General features: G+C 37.3%; 1 protein-coding gene across 5 annotated transcripts in view; it reads right to left on the reverse strand.

The window, feature by feature from the left end:
- The window catches only part of ABCA8 (ATP binding cassette subfamily A member 8), a 72,104-nt gene that overhangs the window by 49,670 nt on the left and 1,738 nt on the right, over window positions 1–20,696 (reverse strand). For 2 of the 5 annotated variants that reach the window (XM_082708301.1, XM_082708303.1), the window contains exons 2-10: window positions 18,450–18,551; window positions 17,135–17,339; window positions 12,540–12,704; window positions 9,604–9,707; window positions 8,118–8,344; window positions 6,232–6,373; window positions 5,698–5,883; window positions 3,165–3,312; window positions 1,038–1,206 (exon numbers count right to left, since the gene is read on the reverse strand). In XM_082708301.1, coding sequence (XP_082564427.1) covers window positions 1,038–1,206; window positions 3,165–3,312; window positions 5,698–5,883; window positions 6,232–6,373; window positions 8,118–8,344; window positions 9,604–9,707; window positions 12,540–12,704; window positions 17,135–17,339; window positions 18,450–18,545 — 1,442 coding nt within the window. In that variant the 5' untranslated portion in view covers window positions 18,546–18,551. Of the gene's footprint in view, window positions 1–1,037; window positions 1,207–3,164; window positions 3,313–5,697; window positions 5,884–6,231; window positions 6,374–8,117; window positions 8,345–9,603; window positions 9,708–12,539; window positions 12,705–17,134; window positions 17,340–18,449; window positions 18,555–20,696 lie in introns of all 5 variants that reach the window. The other 3 variants (XM_082708302.1, XM_082708304.1, XM_082708305.1) reach the window with 3 other exon arrangements.

The following is a 20,696-nucleotide window of genomic DNA, read 5'->3' on the forward strand; positions in this document are numbered from 1 at the left end:
AAATCCTAGGCACTTAATTGGTTTTATTCTATCAGGTAGATATGTAATCCATAAACTAAATCAAATTTATGTTTCTTATATTGTCATCTACTATTCATCAAATGATTCAGGCTCCATTCATATTGGATTGTTTGATTAGATTCTTTACTCTATTTTAATCCCATTTACTATCACTCCATAGCACTTATGGTTGGGTGAGATGCTAAAGAGATAGAAGGAATACAAAAGAAAGACAGAAACACTAAATAAAGCGATTTCTTTGCTCCTTCTCAGCTGTTCCACTGAAAGTTAAACCTAGCTTAGGCCACAGGACAAATGTAAGGATAGAGGAACAGGCTAAAATAAAATATGGAACAGGCTGAAATAAAAACTGACACAGGCTTTGGAAGCTCTGTAGGGTAGGGTAATCTGAGACCATTCACAGAGGGCTGACAGTTGGGGAGTCATTAATGGGCAAGGAGAATGTGAAAATCCTGGGATCTTGAGGACTTTCTCCTATTTTCTTATCTGGAAAGAAAAGTTGCCTGCCTCTAACGACACATACATCTGGGAACCAGGATGTGCATGACACTCTAAGGCACACACCTTCCTTAATTCCCTTTGTGTCTGTCTCCAGATCCTTTCTCCCTTCCTCTCTCCTACTCTTGGCAATCAATAGAAGAAAGAGAAAAAAACTGCAAGAAAAAAGTAGGGAGTATGATAAAGGAGGAGAGGCAAAGTATGAATAAATGAGACCAGGTAAAGAAATGAGAGAAGCCAAGGACGGAGAAGAGAGACAGCAGATAAAAGATTGAGAATCCAGGCAACGTTTTCTTTGGATTATCTTTGTTTGGTGAAATCTAAGTTTGCATTTAATGTAAATATCATGATATGAGATAAAACAGGTTAAAGGAATTTTTCTCTAAACTTGAAGTGGGAAATGATGAAGGTAGTGTGGAGGGGGTTAGTTGGAAGCTGTCCTTAGGGCACAAAAGAGAACCGTGCTAGCCTCAGGGGCTGTAGCTTCTCAGTCTTTGGCCTGCTCTCCATCTGCATACCTGATAGCTTCTTTTCCATGGAATTCTGGAGACACTGGTTCAAAGGAGTCATTAGATGAAGGATCAGAGTCAATTTCATCTTCAAGAACCACATGATCAGCTTTTTGTTGCCGTGACCAAAAGGAAGACTTCAGGAAAAAGAAGGGGGGGTACCCATGTCCATATTCATCTACATGAACAGGAGACAAATATTGGGTCAATCACCAGTTTAAAAGAAAGAGTCACCCTAATAAACAGAGCAAAGTCACCTCTTTGCCCAGACACCCGAATGCATCATCAACACAGGAAATGCACACGTTTTCCTTGATAGGTGTAGTCTGCATAAGGAAAAAAAATCACTAAGATGTCTTTATTATAACAATTGTGCCTACAGGAAGAAAGGCAACTGGAATTTTAAAATATCCAAGGGGGATTTTAAATGTCAAGACTTTCCTTGACCCTGAGAAAGCCAACTATTGGAATATAAATGCTAGACGTGCCACGCATGCCAAATGTTATCTAGGAGTCCAGCTGTCACGTCGCCCACAAAGGGAGAACAAATTGAGAAATCAAGAATTTGTATCCAGTAATATTGGATACAAATATTCCAAGAGAAAACAGAACAGGATTTAATGAAAATGAGGGATACACTGTAAGAAAGGAGAGAAAGGGGTAAAATAATATATTGAAATTCAACAGAGAGGAATTTTTTTTAAAAAAAACTCCTTTATATTTATGTTTTATCCCATCCCTAAATAATAACTTTCCCCTGAAGCAAATTTACTCTGCATGACCCCCTTTCTGGAAATAAATCCACAATGTATTTGCATTTAACTGGCATTTCTATTTCCCTACAAGAGGAGAGACATTATGACGCAAAAAAAAAAAAAAAAAAAAATTACATTTCGCTAATATTCTGCAACGACCTCCAGTGTAATAATGATGCATTTTCAAACGTATATGTACTTTTCCTGTGTTTAGTCATTCCTTCATGCAATATTGATCAAACACTCTCTAAACACCTGTCGATTGGTATGTTATTAGTTAGGACTTAATCTCTTTCCCTTCACGAGGAAATCTAGTGAATGAAAGCATAGAGTTTGACTGGGTCCTTTCTACCACCAGATTCACCATTGCATGATTCTGTTATTTTAGTCAGTTAATCTTCCTTTCTTCGTTCATATTGCTCATCATTCACAGAATTTTGAACAAAGTCACCTCGTTAGAATTCAGGCTTAATGAACAGATGGTACAAATAATTCCAAGTGTATCATAAATGTTCTAGCCAAAATTGTAGATCCTGGCATGTATTATTCTGGACTTTTCGGAAAGGCAGAGACAGTGACTGTTCTTAAGGGATTATCTGAAAACAACAACATGATCGATTCGCTGTTTCTAGACATTTCTCAGCACCTTGGCCCTCACTCTTTCTCTTCTGATCTTTTGACCAAGTGTTGAGTCGTTGACTTAAAAAGAAGAATGCCCAATGTGTTTATTTCATTAGTAATTTCCATAATTTTTACAGCTTGATTGAAGTATGACTAACAAATAAAAACTGTATATATGGAAGTTGTATAATGTGATGGTCTAATATAGGCATTTACTGTGAAACATTACCACCATCCAGCTAACTAATGTATCCTCACCTCACATGGTTATTATCTTTCTGTGTGTGCGGTGAAAACACCTGAAATCTACTATAGAAGTAAAAACATATGACCTATTGACTTTCCTAGTCTGGGAGACTTTTAAAAATGTACATATCCTCATCCCACCACTGACAAAATGAATCATAATCTCAGGGTTGAATTGGAACCACCGAGCAAAATAGGCAAAAGCAACCATAAATTTCCATGACTGAGTATCAAGCCAGACGCATTTAGGAAATAGCTTTCTAAGCATCACTTTAAAAAAGAAACAAACTGCATTTAGAACACAGTGAAGTTCAAAGATCAGTGACCCTATAAACAAAATACCAGCTGTAGTTCTGAGCAGTCAAGTAACAAGAAATAAAGAACTAATGTGGCCATTGGCAATGACCTTGTTCGTTGCCTTTGACGCACAAAGTAGTTTTCAAAATATAAATAACACATGTGTTAGATGTGTCTTTAGGAAATGATAATCAATTTTAACCATAACTGTACTTACTTGGCAAAATTTTCTCAAAATAAATCGTCAGTGCAATATAGAAGAGAAGATCAAAAGCCAACATGAAATTTGTTGCTATTATCATATTTGAATAGTCCGATGGATTAGGAAATGCGTTAGAATTCAAATCATAGTCCACACGCAGAAGCTGAAAATTAAGAACTAATTAATGAAAGAATATCAGGTTTGCAATAAATGGTTAACAATTGGGTTTAGCATAAATGTGTAAGAGCTACTTTTTGCCTCCTATGGGGAGCACAAAGTTGAGTGAAACTGCCTTCTTTACAATTCTCAAATCTTGTGGAAGGTGTGTAACCCAACTATAATGAAATTAAGTAATTTCTGTGGTTAAATTATGTTCCAAATGAAACTGGAGCATTAGGACTATTACAGGATTTTTGTTGCCTTCATGCCCCTGGTTCTTGATCACACACTTCACAGAATAAAGAGGTAGACCAGATGAAAAGTGGTGGGCAGCAAGGCAAAGTTTATTGAGTGAGCGTACAATGCTCCCGGAGAGGGAGGGGGCCTGAGAGAGTTGCCATTTTGGTGTTCAAGTCTAGGGTTTTTCTGAGGTTTTTGCAGATGTATCTTGAGCATCCTGAGTGTGGGTCCCTGTTCATTGGTCTCTAAGTTGTGCCAATGAGGGCTTTGATCACGCACCTGTCTACCTATTGTGTTATCCACATGTTGATGGTCTTTTGGGCTGACATTTGGACATGAACTGCCTCAACTTGTGGTAGTGACCCCACATTTTATGGTTAATTGTTTTGTTTCAGGATGTTGCAAAAGTCACTTCTGCAGAGGCTGCTAGTCGGGATGCCATTGTGGTCTTCTGCAGTCCATAAAACAGGATGCTATTGTGGTTTCATCTTAGCTGTCCTGGCTTTCTGTTTTCTTGTTGGAGACCCTGGCCTGACTACCTAAGTGTTCACTGAACTCCTAATAGGAGGAGGCAGGGAAGTATAGGAGATGACATTGAGCTTAACCTTAGATAAATTTTTACCAAATAAGATACAGGACAGGAAAAAGGTGTGGTCCTCCTTGAAAATGGCATCATGAGAAAGAATTCATGCTCTTAGAAAAACAAAACAAAACTGGTGTGTTTAAGGAGAACCTATGGGAAAAGTGGAGTATAATGTTCAAGTTAACGGGTCTTTTATAATGAATAATCCTTTCACTAAGAACCAAATAGCAGATATGTATGCAAGGACCAAAACTGCCATTTAATTGGAGGGATAGCAAAGTGAGTTCAATGTGAGAATCAGATAAACAGAAATGACATTTGATGAGCAGAAATGTAATTTGCTCGTCAATTATTATGGTTTTAAGTTTTATTTTTAAGGATTTTATTTATTTATTTAACAGAGAGAGAGAGAGAGAGATCACAAGTAGGCAGAGCAGCAGGCAGAGAGAGAGAGGGAAGCAGGCTCTCTGCTGAGCAGAGAGCCAGATGCGGGCTCAATCCCAAGACCCTGGGATCAGGACCCAAGCTGAAGGCAGAGGCTTTAACACACTGAGCCACTCAGGCACCCTTATGGTTTTAAGTTTTGATTTTCTTTTCTTTTATATGGTGGTCTATACTTTCACTTGTTGTTCAATTATAAAGTCAAAATAAGAGCTAGAATAATTAGAATTCAATCTGCAATGTCAAATCCATATTTAATCAGTAGCCAAGAAAATGCTTTAGATCATTTCTGAAGAATGATATGCTGACCTTCTATTTTTTTTTTTTTCACTCACCAAATGGCTTATTTTGCTGAGCTTAGTATGCCCAAAGCTTTTAAAAGTTCATCTTTGAGAATCATCTGGGTGGCTCAGTCGGTTAAGCCACTGACTCTTGGGTTTTGGCTCAGGTCATGATCTCAGGGTCCTGGGATTGAGCCCCACATTGAACTCTGCACTTAGCACAGAGCCCACTTGGAATTCTCTCTCCCTATCCTTCTGTCCCTCTCCCCTACATGCTCTCTCTCAAATAAATAAATAAATAATTTTTTAACGTTTATCTTTGGGGCACCTGGGGGCCTCAGTGGGTTAAGTGACTGCCTTCGGCTCAGGTCATGATCCTAGAGTCCCAGGACCAAGTCCACCATTGGGCTCCCTGCTCAGCAGGGAGTCTGCTTCTCCCTCTCACCCTCTCCCCTCTCTCTCTCTCAATAAATAAAATCTTTTTTAAAAAAGAATTTATTTATTTATTTGACAGGCAGAGATCACAAGTAGGCAGAGAGGCAGGCAGAGAGAGAAGGGGGGGAAGCAGGCTCCATGCTGAGCAGAGAGCCCGATGCAGGGCTCGATCCCAGGACCCTGAGATCATGACCCAAGCTGAAAGCAGAGACCTAACCCACTGAGCCACCCAGGTGTCCAAAGCAAATAAATAAAATCTTTTTAAAAAGTTCATCTTTACAATGTAACAGTAGTCTGCACTGAGGCTTTGAATCTGACAACGCTAATCATAGAAAAGACTATAAACAACGGAATTCCAGACAGGAAAAATGTTTCTGAAATGCCATCAAACAGTTGGGCTGTTTCTCACCTGGGCCATTCCAAGCAAGAAGGCAAAGGGGCTAAGAAAGCTTAAAATCCACTCCAAGGACGTAGGAAGTTGTCTGTACAATGCTGTAAATCCCAAACTTCCCCAAAAGACCGTGAGAAGGAACACGACCAGACCAGTGAGGAAAGATTTCTTGACCAAGACGCTCATTAGAAAAGCCAATGCTATCTAAAATGAGAGAAGATCCAGTTGGTTTATATTTCCCTAAGGATTATTTTTAGAATAATGCACTAAGGAATTGTATATATAAAATTAGAGTTACATTTTTTGTCTATAATACAAAACTGTGCTCTATAAATTGCACTCTAAGTTGGTAATGTTACACTCTAAGTTGTAATGTTACAAAACATTACAAATCTTAAAAAAAAAAACACTACAAATCAAATACATGGATGTTCTCAAGCAAACAGTGGATAGCAAAGAAAAGGGAGATGGGGAATAATTACCTGTTTAGAAACCAACACTTGATCCTTAGGGTAAGAGTTGGATGGAAAGCAACTTAATTCACCAACTCACCAAAGACAATCCATAGAGGAAGAAGAGGGTGAAGATCGCCGTGAAGCCAGTCAGAATGACAAACTGGACAGATTTTATAATGAGTGCCAAGGAAAGTGCCATAATGAAGATGAAAACACCATAGAGCAGACCCCAGGAGAGCCTAGGACAGAAACAAGATGTTATTTTAGAATTTCATGTTCTACTGAAAGGAGGATCTAGAATGGATCCTAACTGTATTCATTGGTGCATACATTCTTTTAGTAGATACTTATTGAGTTTCAGGATATGTAAATATAAGGTAATTATTTGGGGAAAAATCCCTTAGGAATTAGGGATATTTTTTGACCTAAAATTAATTACAGAAAAATACACACACATACATGTACACACGTGCGTGCACACACACACACACACACACACACACATCACTGTGAGGAAAAGGAGAAAATAGTCTTCCAGTCTATTTGATTTTGGTTCAAACATGTTTTTCTGCTGCATTCATACTCTGTGACTTGAGCAAACTCTATAATCCCTCATCTTTTTTTTTTTAAATTGTTCTAGACACTGGGAATAATACCACAGTATTGGCTCAATGAAGTTATGTCCAAGTACATCATAACTCAGTGAATCTCAGGTCTTTTCTCCTCTTTGGGGCCTCTCTAGGGGTGAGGAGCTTCATGGATTTCCTCAGAGATATAGGATAGTTCACCTTCCTTTGTTTAATTCTCTTATCATGTTGATGAACATTCTTTATAGGGTATAATGAAATAATGAAAACAAAACACCAGCAAAACAACAACCTACATGTACGGCAATTACTCTGCACTGGAAAGTGTTTTCATGAACTTAGCAAATATGAAATCATTCTATTTTCAAAAGGCCCTATGCAGAAGTGTCATTATTTTCTTCATTTTCTAGACAAAGAACCTACTGAACAAAGATTTGAAGTACCTATAATTTCAAGTCCAGGCATTCTGGCTCTAGAGCTGTTAGAGTTCACGGCTCTGCCATACATCCCTCCAATATTAATTCAATAAGCAGTTCGATATTGACTAATACCATTCTCTTCCAGACTGCAAATGTATTGTCATTTGCATATTCCATGTGGCTTCCTAGCCTCTGTGTTATTTTACTTCCTTTTCACTACGAACACCACCTCCATGTTTTTAAGTCATTCTCAAGTTCTCTCCCACACAGGACCTTGTCCATGCTTGGAATTACACAGCTTCTGGCATTTTAAATTCAAACTACCCAGCCCCTATTCACAAGCCTCTTCTGCCAGCTTGTTCCTTCAAATATATCAATCAAACCCCACCTTTAGTCTCAAAAAAGCTCCTTGTCTTTGACCTCTTTTTTCTCCTTTCAGTCCCATGCTGGCTTGAATTCTATTTCCAATCAGCTTTGACACCCAAATCTACCATTTCTACCACACTCTTGCCAGTAGACTCAATGGCCATCCCTCATTATCCCTACCTCACAACCAGTAGACTCAATGGCCATCCCTCATTATCCCTACCTCACAACCAGTAGACTCAATGGCCAACACTCATTATCCCTACCTCACAACCAGTAGACTCAATGGCCAACACTCATTATCCCTACCTCACAACCAGTAGACTCAATGGCCATCCCTCATTATCCCTACCTCACAACCAGTAGACTCAATGGCCAACACTCATTATCCCTACCTCACAACCACTATCCAAACCCAAACGTGCTATTCTTTCTTCAGTCTGAGAAGCACAGTAACTCACAGCCTTAACTTGGCAAGTGTTACATCAATGACAATTTATCTCGGTCATAGGAAAGAGTTAGAAAATGATTAGGTTTGAATACTGATGCTCTGAAGAGGCCCACTTTTCCTAAATTCCTACATTTATTCATTTGTGCTATGCTTTACTCACCAGAATGCGGAATCCCGAAGACCCATCATCCTCATCAAGCCCTTCATCTTTTTCCTCTCTCTTGTAACATTAAGAGATGCATAATAAGTGAATGAGGAAAAGGAAATAATGCAGAAGAAAATGAAGAAATCAGCTTCAATGCCCCCCTGACTGACAAAGGGATGTATCTTCATATTTTTTCCAGTAACGGACATCAATTCCTCCATCACTGAATGATTTGTTGCAGTCTGAGAAAATATATTAATAAAAAAAATTGTATATTCATGGATGGCATGCTCTGTTTTCTTTCAGCCATCTGTTTTCCTCTGAACACAAAACTGTTAAGTCTGGATCTGATGCTAGTCTAAATTTTCACTTCTGTGTTCCACCACTGGACCACTGACTCCAGGCATTCTGAGCTTCTCACAGTTCTCAAAATTGACTATGTGTTTTATCACCTCCCTGCCTAACCCTGCCTCATAATGTGCATGATACACATTAATGACCTTATATACTTGGTGACTCTTACCTCAAGCTTCATTTAAATTTAAATTTAAATTTAAATTTAAGTGATGTAAATTAGGAATTCTCCCATGGCATTTTAGGCTGAGAAGTTAAGCCTGTTTACTTACAGACACTTTATACCCCCCTGCTACCCTACTTTTCCCTTTCTAATAACTTGTTTTTAAAGTTTCTATTTAAATTCTAGTTAGTTAACAGGTGGTGTAATGTGGTTTCAGGAGTAGAATTTAGTAATTCAACACTTACATACAACACCAAATGCTCATCACAAGTGTCCTCCTTAATCCTCATCACCCTTTTATCCCTCCCCTACCTCTCGTCCAGCAACACTTAGTTTGTTCTCTATAGTTGAGTGTCTTACGGTTTGCCTTCCCCTTTTTTCCTTCCCTCATGTTCATCTGTTTTGTTTCTTAAATTCTACATATGAATGAAATTGTATGTTATTTGTTTTTCTCTGGCTGACTTATTTTGCTTAACATAATACATTTTAGCTCCATCCAGGTCATTCCAAATGACAAAGTTTCATTCTTTTTGATGGTTGAGTAATATTTCATTATATATCTATATCTATATCATCTATATCTATGCCTCTCTCTATATATCTATATATCTATATCTATATATAGATCTATATCTATATATCTATATCTATATATAGATCTTTATCTATATATCTATATCTATATATAAATATCACAACTTCCTTAAACATTTGTCAGTTGATAGACATTTGGGCTCTAATAATGTTCCTACTGTATGCCTGGCATCCTGGCAAGGCTAAATTCTTGGGAGAGAAAATTTTTCTTTTATTTATGTCTGTAGCCCCCATGACATATAGAAGTTTAAATAAACTTTGTTCTAAAGAAACCAGTGATTAAGTGAAGGAACAAACCTACCATTTATATTTAATTTCATGAACGTTTTGAGGCCTCTAATAGCATTGATCTGGATGCAACATCAGTTAGCATGGAACATTTGTACTCACTTCTATGATAGCTGCATTGATAGCAGCTTGAAGAGCCACAAAACCTTTCGTCCAGTATTGTGAAACTTGGCAGCTAACATTTTCAGTCATTTCATAACAATGAGCTTTAAGAGAAAAAAAGAAACCCATAGATATCACTATGGATTATTTCAGGCCTTATTATAAGAAACACAATGGTCGCACATTATAAATGTTGTTATTTTCACTGAAGGCCTATGAAAACATAAACTGGAGTGATGATTCTCAAGTACAGCAGACAGAGCACATACAGGGGATGTTCTGCATTAAATTAGAATATACTATGCTTTCTCACACTACCTTCCCTGTTTCTTCATCCATCAAAGATTTTGTAAAGTTCTTCTCCTCTATGATTTTGTATTGTCAAAATAATCTTTTTATATTTTTCAAAGGTTAGTAGTTCTCATATGGATTGAGAACTAGAACTTTGCTTAACATTACATACAACACAGGCAATAATGAACAACTGGGAGTTCAGAGGAGATAACTTACTATGTTTAAATCATGTCAATCAGAACATCTTTTGAAGGAAAAAAAAATCTTACTGAAAAAAAGAAAAATGTCTACCAGTCTAGTGAATATTAAATTGCATTAAAGAGATGGTGATATTTAATGTGAAAAAATAAAATTGAGGATTGGAATTAAATGCATGTTTCATTAACATTTTAAATATTTAAAAATCATTGGAAATCATTCAGGCCTACAAACAAAGATATAATCAACACATATGTACCCATGGACAAATTTTATAAATGAAGAAATCATTACAAATCCAATTGGAATCCTCTGTATATTGTCTATGATCTTACTGCTTTTCCTAGCAGCAAGCTCCTAAGAGGCTAACTGCTTTCCTGAACTTTGTGTTTATATATGCCATTACGTTTCTATAATGTAACCCCAAACCACACATGTAATTTTAAATTGTTAAACTTTATATCATCTATCTTATTAGAGTCATCATTCTCCATTTTTCTTCATTTGTTCTACAGTATGATTTTGAAATTTATATAAATGGCCCTATTTTTTCTTCTTTTTAAGATTGTGTAGAACCACATTGCAGGAATACAATTCAATGTATTTATCTATACTCTCATTGATAATAATTTGTTTAATTTCTTTTTTCTTTTTGCTGTTTAAAAAAAAAAGCCACTGCTATGAAAGTCCTTATATATGTCTTCTCATGAATATGGGTGTATCAGTCAGGATAGTCAATAATACGCCTAGTAACAAACAGTCTTCCAGATATTAATGTCTTATTGCAGCAACAGTTTACTTCTCACTCATGCTACAGAGTCAGAAAGGTCTTTGCAAGGAGGGGAGTAAGGTCCTCTGTTTCACATCTAAGGGTCCCAAGATGACAGTTTCCATCTGGCTTGCAGAAATAGGTGAGGAAAAAGTATAGAGAACTCACATCTGCTTTTCAATGGCTTGAATCTAGGTATCTAATTATAGCTACAGAGCAATTATTCCATGTCCTCAGAAGGAGAGGAGAATAGGCAGCAAATTTTTAACACAGGCATGAGACTTTCACTAATAAAATTTCCATGATGCTGGGTTACAGATTATGATATCTTCAACTTAAAAATAAAATTTCTCCATTTTAAACATTTAAAATATTTCATAATATTGGGTTTTCTTTGCTATGTATCCTTGTCAGTACTTTGTATTGTTCTATTTACTGTTTTTGGCCATATATAAAATGATATCACGTGTGGTTTTAAAATGCATTTCCTTGATTACTAATGCAGGTCCAACTGTTTATTCTTAGTCTGTGTTTCTCCTTCTATGAGGCTCCTATTTATATCTTTCACTTTTCTCCTATTTCTATGCTTTTTTTCTTATTTACTTAGAGAAAATCTTTATATATTCTGGTATTGACCTTTTGTTAGTTTTGCTTATATAAATACTCCATCACAAGTTTTGCCTTAACTTTTTATTATCTCTCTGATGTCTTTTGATAAAGACAATTCCTTAATTTTGATCTAGTTGAATTTAGCAAACTTTTCTTTTATAGTTTACTTATTTTTTGTTGTTTAAGAATTCTATTCTATCCCATAGTTGCAAACATATTCTCCTATATTGACTTCTAGAAAGTTTACAGGACCCCCCCCCCCCCCCACTGAATTCTGTACCTGGAATTGGTTGTTTAGTATGAGATAATTTCACTTTCTTCTTTATGGACAGATGATTTTCCCAGAACCAGTCACAGTATCTTCTCATTCATATGTTAACTTTCAAATTTGTGTGAGAGCTTTCCAGGTTTTTTCCTATTTCATTGCTCTATCTGTGTTTTACTATAGCATATTGTCTTAATTACTTATAATTTCATTCTTTTTAAAAACCATCTTGGCATTTTTTCTTGTCTATCCATTCCCTGAGTATATAGTCTCTCCAAGTTCAAAATTTCATCTCATATAAACCCAAGATCTTCTCACCTGTTCTTATGTAGCTAAAACCCAAATCTCTTGGTTATGATTGGAAAAATCATACAACATTAATAATAATAATCAATCACTCTGGATTTGGTGACCTCTTCATTTTGGGCCCTCAGAAAATAAGCTTACTCAGACATCTGAAGAGAATCTTCTTCTATTTTATCCATAAACAAATGTACTCTTCTTTAGCAATAATATATTACATCTACATATTCCATTTAATATATATGTATATGTACACATGCATATATGGAAATGTGTGTATGTATGTATCCATCTAAGAAACCATATGTAACAAGCATCTAATACAGCATGTTAATAAAACCAAATCCCAATGTACATTTCTTAAAGGTGTCAGTTATCCTGTTGACATCACATTGCAGATAGGGATTTTTAAATCTGTTGTATTAACATCCATTCTGATGTACAATTTATGCCATAATTGTGGTGGAGAGCATTGGAGTTACATAGCTGGAAACTTACCGTCATGGTCGCTGTGTTCCTGCTTTGTTGGAATTCTATAACCCAGCAAGAATTTCAAATGATATGAGAATGCATTAGTAAAGATGACTTGTATAACTTCATCAGTATTATTTGACATTAATTCTTTAATATTTTCTTCTTTGGACAGCCCCAAAACGTTTGCATCTGTCATTACAAGAAGGGAATATATTTGTTAGTAAATTATTAGGAGACCAACTTCAGGATGTCATGATAAATTATTTTTACTAGAGTTCTTTTTTTTTTTTTAAAGATTTTATTTATCTGCCCAACAGAGAGAAAGATCACTAGTAGGCAGAGAGGCAGGCAGAGAGAGAGGGGGAAGCAGAAAGCCCAATGCAGGGCTCAATCCCAGGACCCTGAGATCATGACCAGAGCCAAAGGCAGAGGCTTAACCCACTGAGCCAACCAGGTGCCCCATTAGAGCTCTTTTTAAAAAAAAAAAAAATTTCTTTTCAGCGTAACAGAATTCATTGTTTTTGCACCACACCCAGTGCTCCATGCAATATGTGCCCTCCATAATACCCACCACCTGGCTCCCCCAACCTTCCACCCCCCACCCCTTCAAAACCCTCCGGTTGTTTTTCAGAATCCATAGTCTCTCATGGTTCATCTCCCCCTCCAATTTCCCCCAACTCCCTTCTCCTCTCCATCTTCCCATGTCCTCCATTTTATTTGTTATGCTCCACAAATAAGTGAAACCATATAACTGACTCTCTCTGCTTGACTTATTTCACTCAGCATAATCTCTTCCAGTTCCATCCATGTTGCTACAAAAGTTGGGTATTCATCCTTTCTGATGGAGGCATAATACTCCATAGTGTATATGGACCACATCTTCCTTATCCAATCGTCTATTGAAGGGCAACTTGGTTCTTTCCACAGTTTGGCTACCATGGCCATTGCTGCTATAAACATTGGGGTACGGATGGCCTTTCTTTTCACTACATCTGTATCTTTGGGGTAAATACACGGTAGTGCAATTACAGGGTCATAGGGAAGCTCTATTTTTAATTTCTTGAGGAATCTCCACACTGTTCTCCAAAGTGGCTGCACCAACTTGCATTCCCACCAACAGTGTAAGAGGGTTCCCTTTTCTCCACATCCCCTCCAACACATGTTGTTTCCTGTCTTGTTAATTTTGGCCATTCTAACTGGTGTTCGGTGATATCTCAATGTGGTTTTAATTTGAATCTCCCTGATGGCTAGTGATGATGAACATTTTTTACACTAGAGCTCTTTATAGAAATAAAACACAATCAAATATCAACTTTGAGTAGGTCAGGGAGAATAAAGTTTGGGAAAAGACATAGCTCTTCAGAAGAACTACATGAAGATTAGTTCTTTTCTTTTTAAAAATATATTTATTTATTTATTTGACAGACAGATCACAAGTAGGCAGAGAGGCAGGCAGAGAGAGAGGAGGAAGCAGGATCCCCACTGAGCAGAGAGCCTGATGCAGGGCTCGATCCCAGGACCCTGGGATGATGACCTGAGCCAAAGGCAGAGGCTTTAACCAACAGAGCCACCCAGGTGCCCCTTATTTTATTTTCATTTGTAGTTCTTGAACCAATTTTAATCGCATATAATATCATTCCATACCAATTAAACTATGCACAGGAGAATTAATATTACAATAAATCTACAATGTTGGCAAAAAAATGATCATGAATGGGAGATCATTGTGTTTAAATCACAATTAGGCTTTGGTCCATAGCAGATGAAAATAATTATGAAAAATCATTTTCCTTTAACAATCCTGGCAGTAGGGTAAGTATACTTAAAAAAAAGAAAAAAATAAAAATTTAAAAATATGTCAATTGAATATACTGATATCGCTAAAATAATCCCTCTTTCAGCAGATATTGTGTACAATGCATTACAAATAACTCATTTAGTTTCAAAGAATGAGAAGGAAAGCAAAGAAAATTGTGGATTGGGGTGGGAGTGTTGAAGATGCATGTGGAGAAAAAAGGAGAAAAAGTTCTATTTTGGTAGAACTATTTTTTTTCCTGGAACCTCATCCTTAAATCCATGTGATCTTGAATAAGTCATATAGGCTTTATCACTCAATTTCCATTATAAAATAAACAATAATATCTATATTAGTATCACAGAATATTACTACAAAGTACAGAAAATATAATACAGAATAATATTCTATTACTACAGAATGAAGTCTATAAAATCTATGTCATGAGAACATTAAAGAATGTCATAATTGCAATTACGTTATTTATTAATCAAAGATAACAATGCAGTCATTGTAAAGATAAACTTGATGTAAAGACCTTGATATAGTCATTTAATGAATATTTGTTAGCCCAGTTGCATGGGACCTTGAACCAGGATATTGTTGGGAGGCACAAAGTTATGGCATTGTGAGCCCCTCTGCCCCAGGAGGACATCTGTGAGCCAGAGGATGAGGGCAAACACACCTTGAGTAAACAGGGAGACCAGACCTTAAGTGGACAATGCAGATCAGAATACCATCTTGAATCAGAAAGGGAGTCAGTGTTTGTAGGGAAGACACACAGTGCAGACATTAAAATTCAGGTGGAAGCAAGGGGGTGGCGGTTAGTGAGGCATGATGGGGAAGTAAGTTTGGATGTAAACCATTCATCCACCTGTCCTGGCAGTGAGAAGTGAAGCATGGATAGGAAAGAAAAGTCCAACATAATTTGGGAACTGCGGCCATAGAGACTCTTAATAGTGGGAGACTAAATGCAGATTACATAGAGGTGGTCTTCTGGATACTGAATACAGGTAGGGGGTCAGGATCCAGGCACAAAATTGATGGTTACATAAACTGTAGTAGAATCATGAACATAGGAGAGCAAAGAGGAGAGACTTTATAGATTGGGTGTTCCCCTTACAGTAATACCCATGGTGAGGAATTGTGGTGTTTAAAATTGATACTTAGTACTTCCTAAGTCACTTTATGTATGTATGTAGGTATATAGGTAGGTAGGTAGGTATTTATTGATTGTTGGGAGGGGCAAAGAGAGAGGGAGAGAGAATCTCAAGCAGGCTCCATGCTTAGTACAGAGCCCAATGCAGGGCTCAAGCCCATGGTCCTGAGATCATAACCTGAGCCAAAACCAAAAGTCAGACACTTAACTAACTGACTGAGCCACCTAGGTGCTCCCAAGTCACATTTTTATGTTCTTTTTTAAATCGACATATAATTCATATAACATAAAATTCATCCTTTTGAACTGTACAATTGCATGATTTCTAGTCTATCCACAAAGTTGTGCAAGCTCTAAATTGTTTGTAAATTATAACTCAACTCACATTTATGGGCCAATCACTATAGATTTCCCTTTGAGGTATGCATTTATATTTGCAAAGAAGAATTGTTTTTATTTGCCTGACATTCACTCTTCCTTCTGGTAAACACTCTAAAATGCATTTGGGATACGGACCCTCTTCCACTCACATACCATGTGGTTTGGATATGGTCTGCAACATGACTAGGAACCCAACCAATGGCAGTGACAATACCGTATTCTTCTATTCAGTGAGATTCGTTCTTGGTGGACCAAGACAAACACTAATCCAAAGTAGACCATCATTCCAATGGGTCTACTTTCTGAAATAATTTTGAACAGTTGGGAAAAGTCTGTATGCTTTTTAATGGAGTTGTTTGTGGTAGGGCTTACATATGGAGATTCTGCAGACTAAGTCTGCTTCTATTTGAGGAGAGCTGATAAGAGAATGAGTCTAGCACACAGTACTACAGACCCGACAATTGGAGACATATTTCTTCCTCTATTGTTGACCCATCTCTATCCATACTCATTTCCTTAAAGTTAGACAAAAGATTCCCCCCCTTTCTTTGAGACAAGTTGAATTGGGATTCTCTCATTCTCAACTGAAGTATTCACAAAAAATATAGTACTATTGATCTTATTTTGAGTATGGTGAAAAAGTGGCTCAGAGAAGTTGACGACTTGCAAAATGCACTATGGACCTAGTCACAGAAGTATTTTTAGTCAAATTGTTCTTGGACTCTAAGACTAGTTCTTTTGTCTATACACTAGGCTGTTTTTCCTGATTTCGGAAAATTATTCTTCAGGAAGGCGACCTTGACAGTCATAATGCTCTTCTTATTTTTCATTGATAAGTATCTTAATGATGAAGGGTGGAAATTTGAAACACAGAATACTCATCAATAGAATCTTCAAATTAGTAAGACATTTTTTTGGTAGTAAAAACCTGGAGATAAAATTTCCATAATAAAATTCAAGAAAAGACTCACCGTTTTTGTCTCTAATAATAAGCAAATGCTAGAGTGACAATCTCTGTCTAGTCATAATGCTTCCACAGCCAAAGGTCAACCATTAGACACTCCTGTTTTTCAAAATCTGCCAAACTCTATATTCCATGTTTCCCCAAACCATATGCAAGATCAAGATTTCTTTGTTGAGAGACTGTATTCAATTTCATGTAATCTATAAATTTTGACAATTACCACAGTGTATCAACTGAAATACAAATTAAAAGCATGCATCTGCAGTCAGATGAACCAAAAGTTGACATCAGAAATTCCTCTTGGTTGCTAGAAAACTCACCTTTCATGAAGGAAGCTAAAGCGACTTTATTCATTATCTGTTGGGTTGTATTGGTGACAGGTGTGTATATAACAGAAAATGTAGAATCTTTAAATGAGTCTGCCCGTCCCAGGTCCATGGCAGGCAATGAAGAAAAATCATTAAATTCATGACTAGTAGGATATACAGACAAGCAAAGTAGGAGGAGCAATGGGGTCAACCATTCCTATACAATCCAAGAGAAAGAATAAAGAAAATTGTGATTTTGTATTAGTTATCCATAATCATTTGGTCATACAGTTTGTCTTGTACATTTTTCTGCTTTCAATATATGCCACATTATGAACCCCTGAAAATATGCACAGTGCAAAATTCAGCAGTCTGAGTAATTCCAATGAGCTCTTAAAAGGATTCAAATGTATTGATCACAGCACCCAGTCTAAAGCATACACGGACCATGAAAGGATGAGAGGCAACAGTGGAAAGCTATTACAAAGTATTACCAGCTGGTATGACCTACTCATCCAGTTTCTGGTTCTACTGAGAGCTTAGTGTTACATGAGACAGTTCCAAGGCACTGCTAACTTAGTAGTAGTAATATACTGGCTACAAGCCAATATCCTGGTATTAGAAACTCAGCACAATTCAGGCAACTGGAGAAATACTGTCTGTTTAGTTGTTATTGGTCACCTGCAAACTTCCAATAAGACATCACTTTATTTCCTAAATGGATGAAGATAGAAGAAATTCACAACTAGATATATATCAAAGTTGTGATTTAGTTAGAAATGCTACTAATTTATATCTATCTGATTTTTGGAAGAGATCAAAGCTCAACCAGGATTTTTGTTATATGGTAAAAATGATAGGAGCTAATGCTAATTTTCTTCTTGGCACTAATGACATCTCCAAGTTTTCTGCTCTTTTGAAGAGACTAATTTATTTTTTAAAAAAAGAGAAAGTGATTCAAAAGAGAATATACCACTTCCCTACTTCAGTATCTTGATTAACCATGCCTTCAGAATCTCAGTATCTAAACCTGACTGTCCATGGGTAGAAACATTAGCAAACATGTGACCACTGACTTTTAAAACATTTATTGGATTTTCTATTGCTGGGTAGAATTCAGTGCCTTTAGACCTCGACTTGGGGTATATGTCAACTGATATGTCTGCGGACAGCTTGAGGTTTGAGGAACAGCTCCTTCTCTCATAAGAAAGGTTTTCTGCTTTGGTCTGATTTTTGGAAGGAGAGATAAACAAAGTATAGTTACTTCCCAGGGAATATATATATTTCTACATTGTAAATAAGAAGTAACAGGGATACTGAATCATACCATAAAGGACTCTCCTTTCAGTCTCCATTTTTTCAGAAGGTTCTTGCATAATAATGCCCAAGTCTGTTGACACACACTGATCTCTCTCTTCATCATTTTGCCCTGTATAATAAGAAAAAAAAAAAAAAAAGGAAAAAAAAAGGAGAAGATAACATTAATGTGACATCTTCATGAGAAGATATACCCTGCAAAGAGGAAAGGGCCAACCTGATTATTGCAATCTGTGAGTTCCAAAGTTAGCATGTTAGGACTCCCCTGGCTTTCTTTTCTTCCCACTTCCAAACTCTTTACTCTTTTATTTATTTGGTCATGCCTTGTGTCAGTGATCAATGTATTGCCTCAAAATTCATTCTTTGCAGCCTGCTCTCTGAAAATGGACCTGGGTTTTTAAAACAGTTTTCTTTGCCAGCCGGCATGATGGAAAGCTTTGTCAGTAGGGAGGACTGAATAGACATTGCAGGAAGAAGAGGCTCTCCCCTTTGGTCTCAGAGTGGTTCATTTTTCCTATTCCTAGAGACTTTTTCCCCCCTACTGCTCTGACTAAATGATCTTCTCCAATGCAAAATGCTGGGATGGTGAAAGTCTCCCTGTGTGTTTTCAACAGCTCTTGACTCAAGATCAAGAATGTGACAGCTCTAGAGTTTTCCCCCCAGAGTTTTGTTTCCTTTAGAATCCCTGTTGCAAAGCCAGTGCCCTCCTTGTAACCATGGCTTGGCTGTCCGTGGGTTGCAATACCACCTACCCAAACACACCTTAGCTGACACAACATGACCTTGCATGAAGTAAAAAGCAATTGCCATGTACCATCATGGCTGGGTAGGAAACCTCCCTGTCCCTAAGCAAAGGTGAGTTGCTGCTGAGATTTGCTTGGGAAGCCAGCAATGACACAAAGCAGAGAGAGGCTGTCACTCAAGGACGGGAGAAGCAGCTCTCACATATCCAAGACTTCCCAACAGCTACAAGGATAGATTGTATGGCAGGCCACAACACAAGTCTTAGCAAATTGAGATTATACTAAGTATCTTTTCTCACCAGGAGTATAGGAAACTAGAAATCCGCAACAAAAGAAAAGCTGAAAGAACATTGAATCAGTGATCAAACACCTCTCAACAAAGAAAAGCCCAGGGCCAGATGGCTTCTCTGGTGAATTCTACTAAACATTTAAAAAAAAGAATGAAAGGCGCCTGGGTGGCTCAGTCAATTAAGCTTCTGCCTTTGGCTCAGGTCATGAAGGAACCCAGAGTCTTGGGATTGAGCCCCACATCAGGGTGCCTGCTCAGTGGGGAGTCTGCTTCTCCTTCTCCCTCTGCCCCTACCCACTACCCCCTCTTCATGTTCTCTTGCTCTCTCTCTCAAAGAAATACATAAAATCTTTTTTAAAAAATAAAAAATAGATTTTTTTAATGTGCATGTGATTAAGAAAGTGTGGTGCATAAACAATGAATCTTGGAACACTGAAAAAAATAAAATAAAATTTTAAAAAATAAAATATGGAGTTCTTCTGTGTATAAAAACTGAGAAAAAAGAGAAAGTTTCATAATTTGTTTTTAGAAATCCAAGCTGATAGATGCTATATTTTTAAGAAGTGAATTTAGTCATGTATAAATTTTCCTTTTGGATGATCTTTCACTATGTTTTATTCTCACTTGAAGCCTGCTATTTTTTTATTTAAATAATTTTTTATATTTTTAATTTCTTTTCAGTGTACCAGAATTCATTGTTTATGCACCACACCCAGTGCTCCATGCAATCTGTGCCCTCCATAATACCCACCACCAGGCTCACCCAACTTCCCACCCCCCGCCCCTTCGAAACCCTCAGATTGTTTTTTAGAGTCCACAGTCTCTCATGGTTTTACTCTGCTTCTAGTTTTACCCATACTACCTTCTATTGAAATTTATCAAGTTTCCCCCCATGTTTTCTTCCTGTCCCAAAGATAGGATAGATACTTATAAAAGATATTCCTTTGATGATTACTCTTAATTTAGGGGCTTTCCTGGAAAAATATCTTTCTTCTTGTAGTGTCCCCATCTGTCACTGGCCTCACATGAGCACACCAGGGATGTGACTTGGGTAGATGAGTCAGGACTTCGGAGCACAGAGCCGGCTCTTAAGTCCTAAATTCGAGGCAAGCGCTCTCCTCCTCCCACATATCTGTAATGTTGGCCTGGGATAGGAAACCACATGGTTGCCATGAACGTCCCCCATCATGATGAGGAAGAGACGTGCCCTCGTCTGAAGCTGTCA

The sequence above is a fragment of the Mustela nivalis genome (assembly GCF_964662115.1).
Source record: "Mustela nivalis genome assembly, chromosome: 17".
NCBI lineage: Eukaryota > Metazoa > Chordata > Mammalia > Carnivora > Mustelidae > Mustela > Mustela nivalis.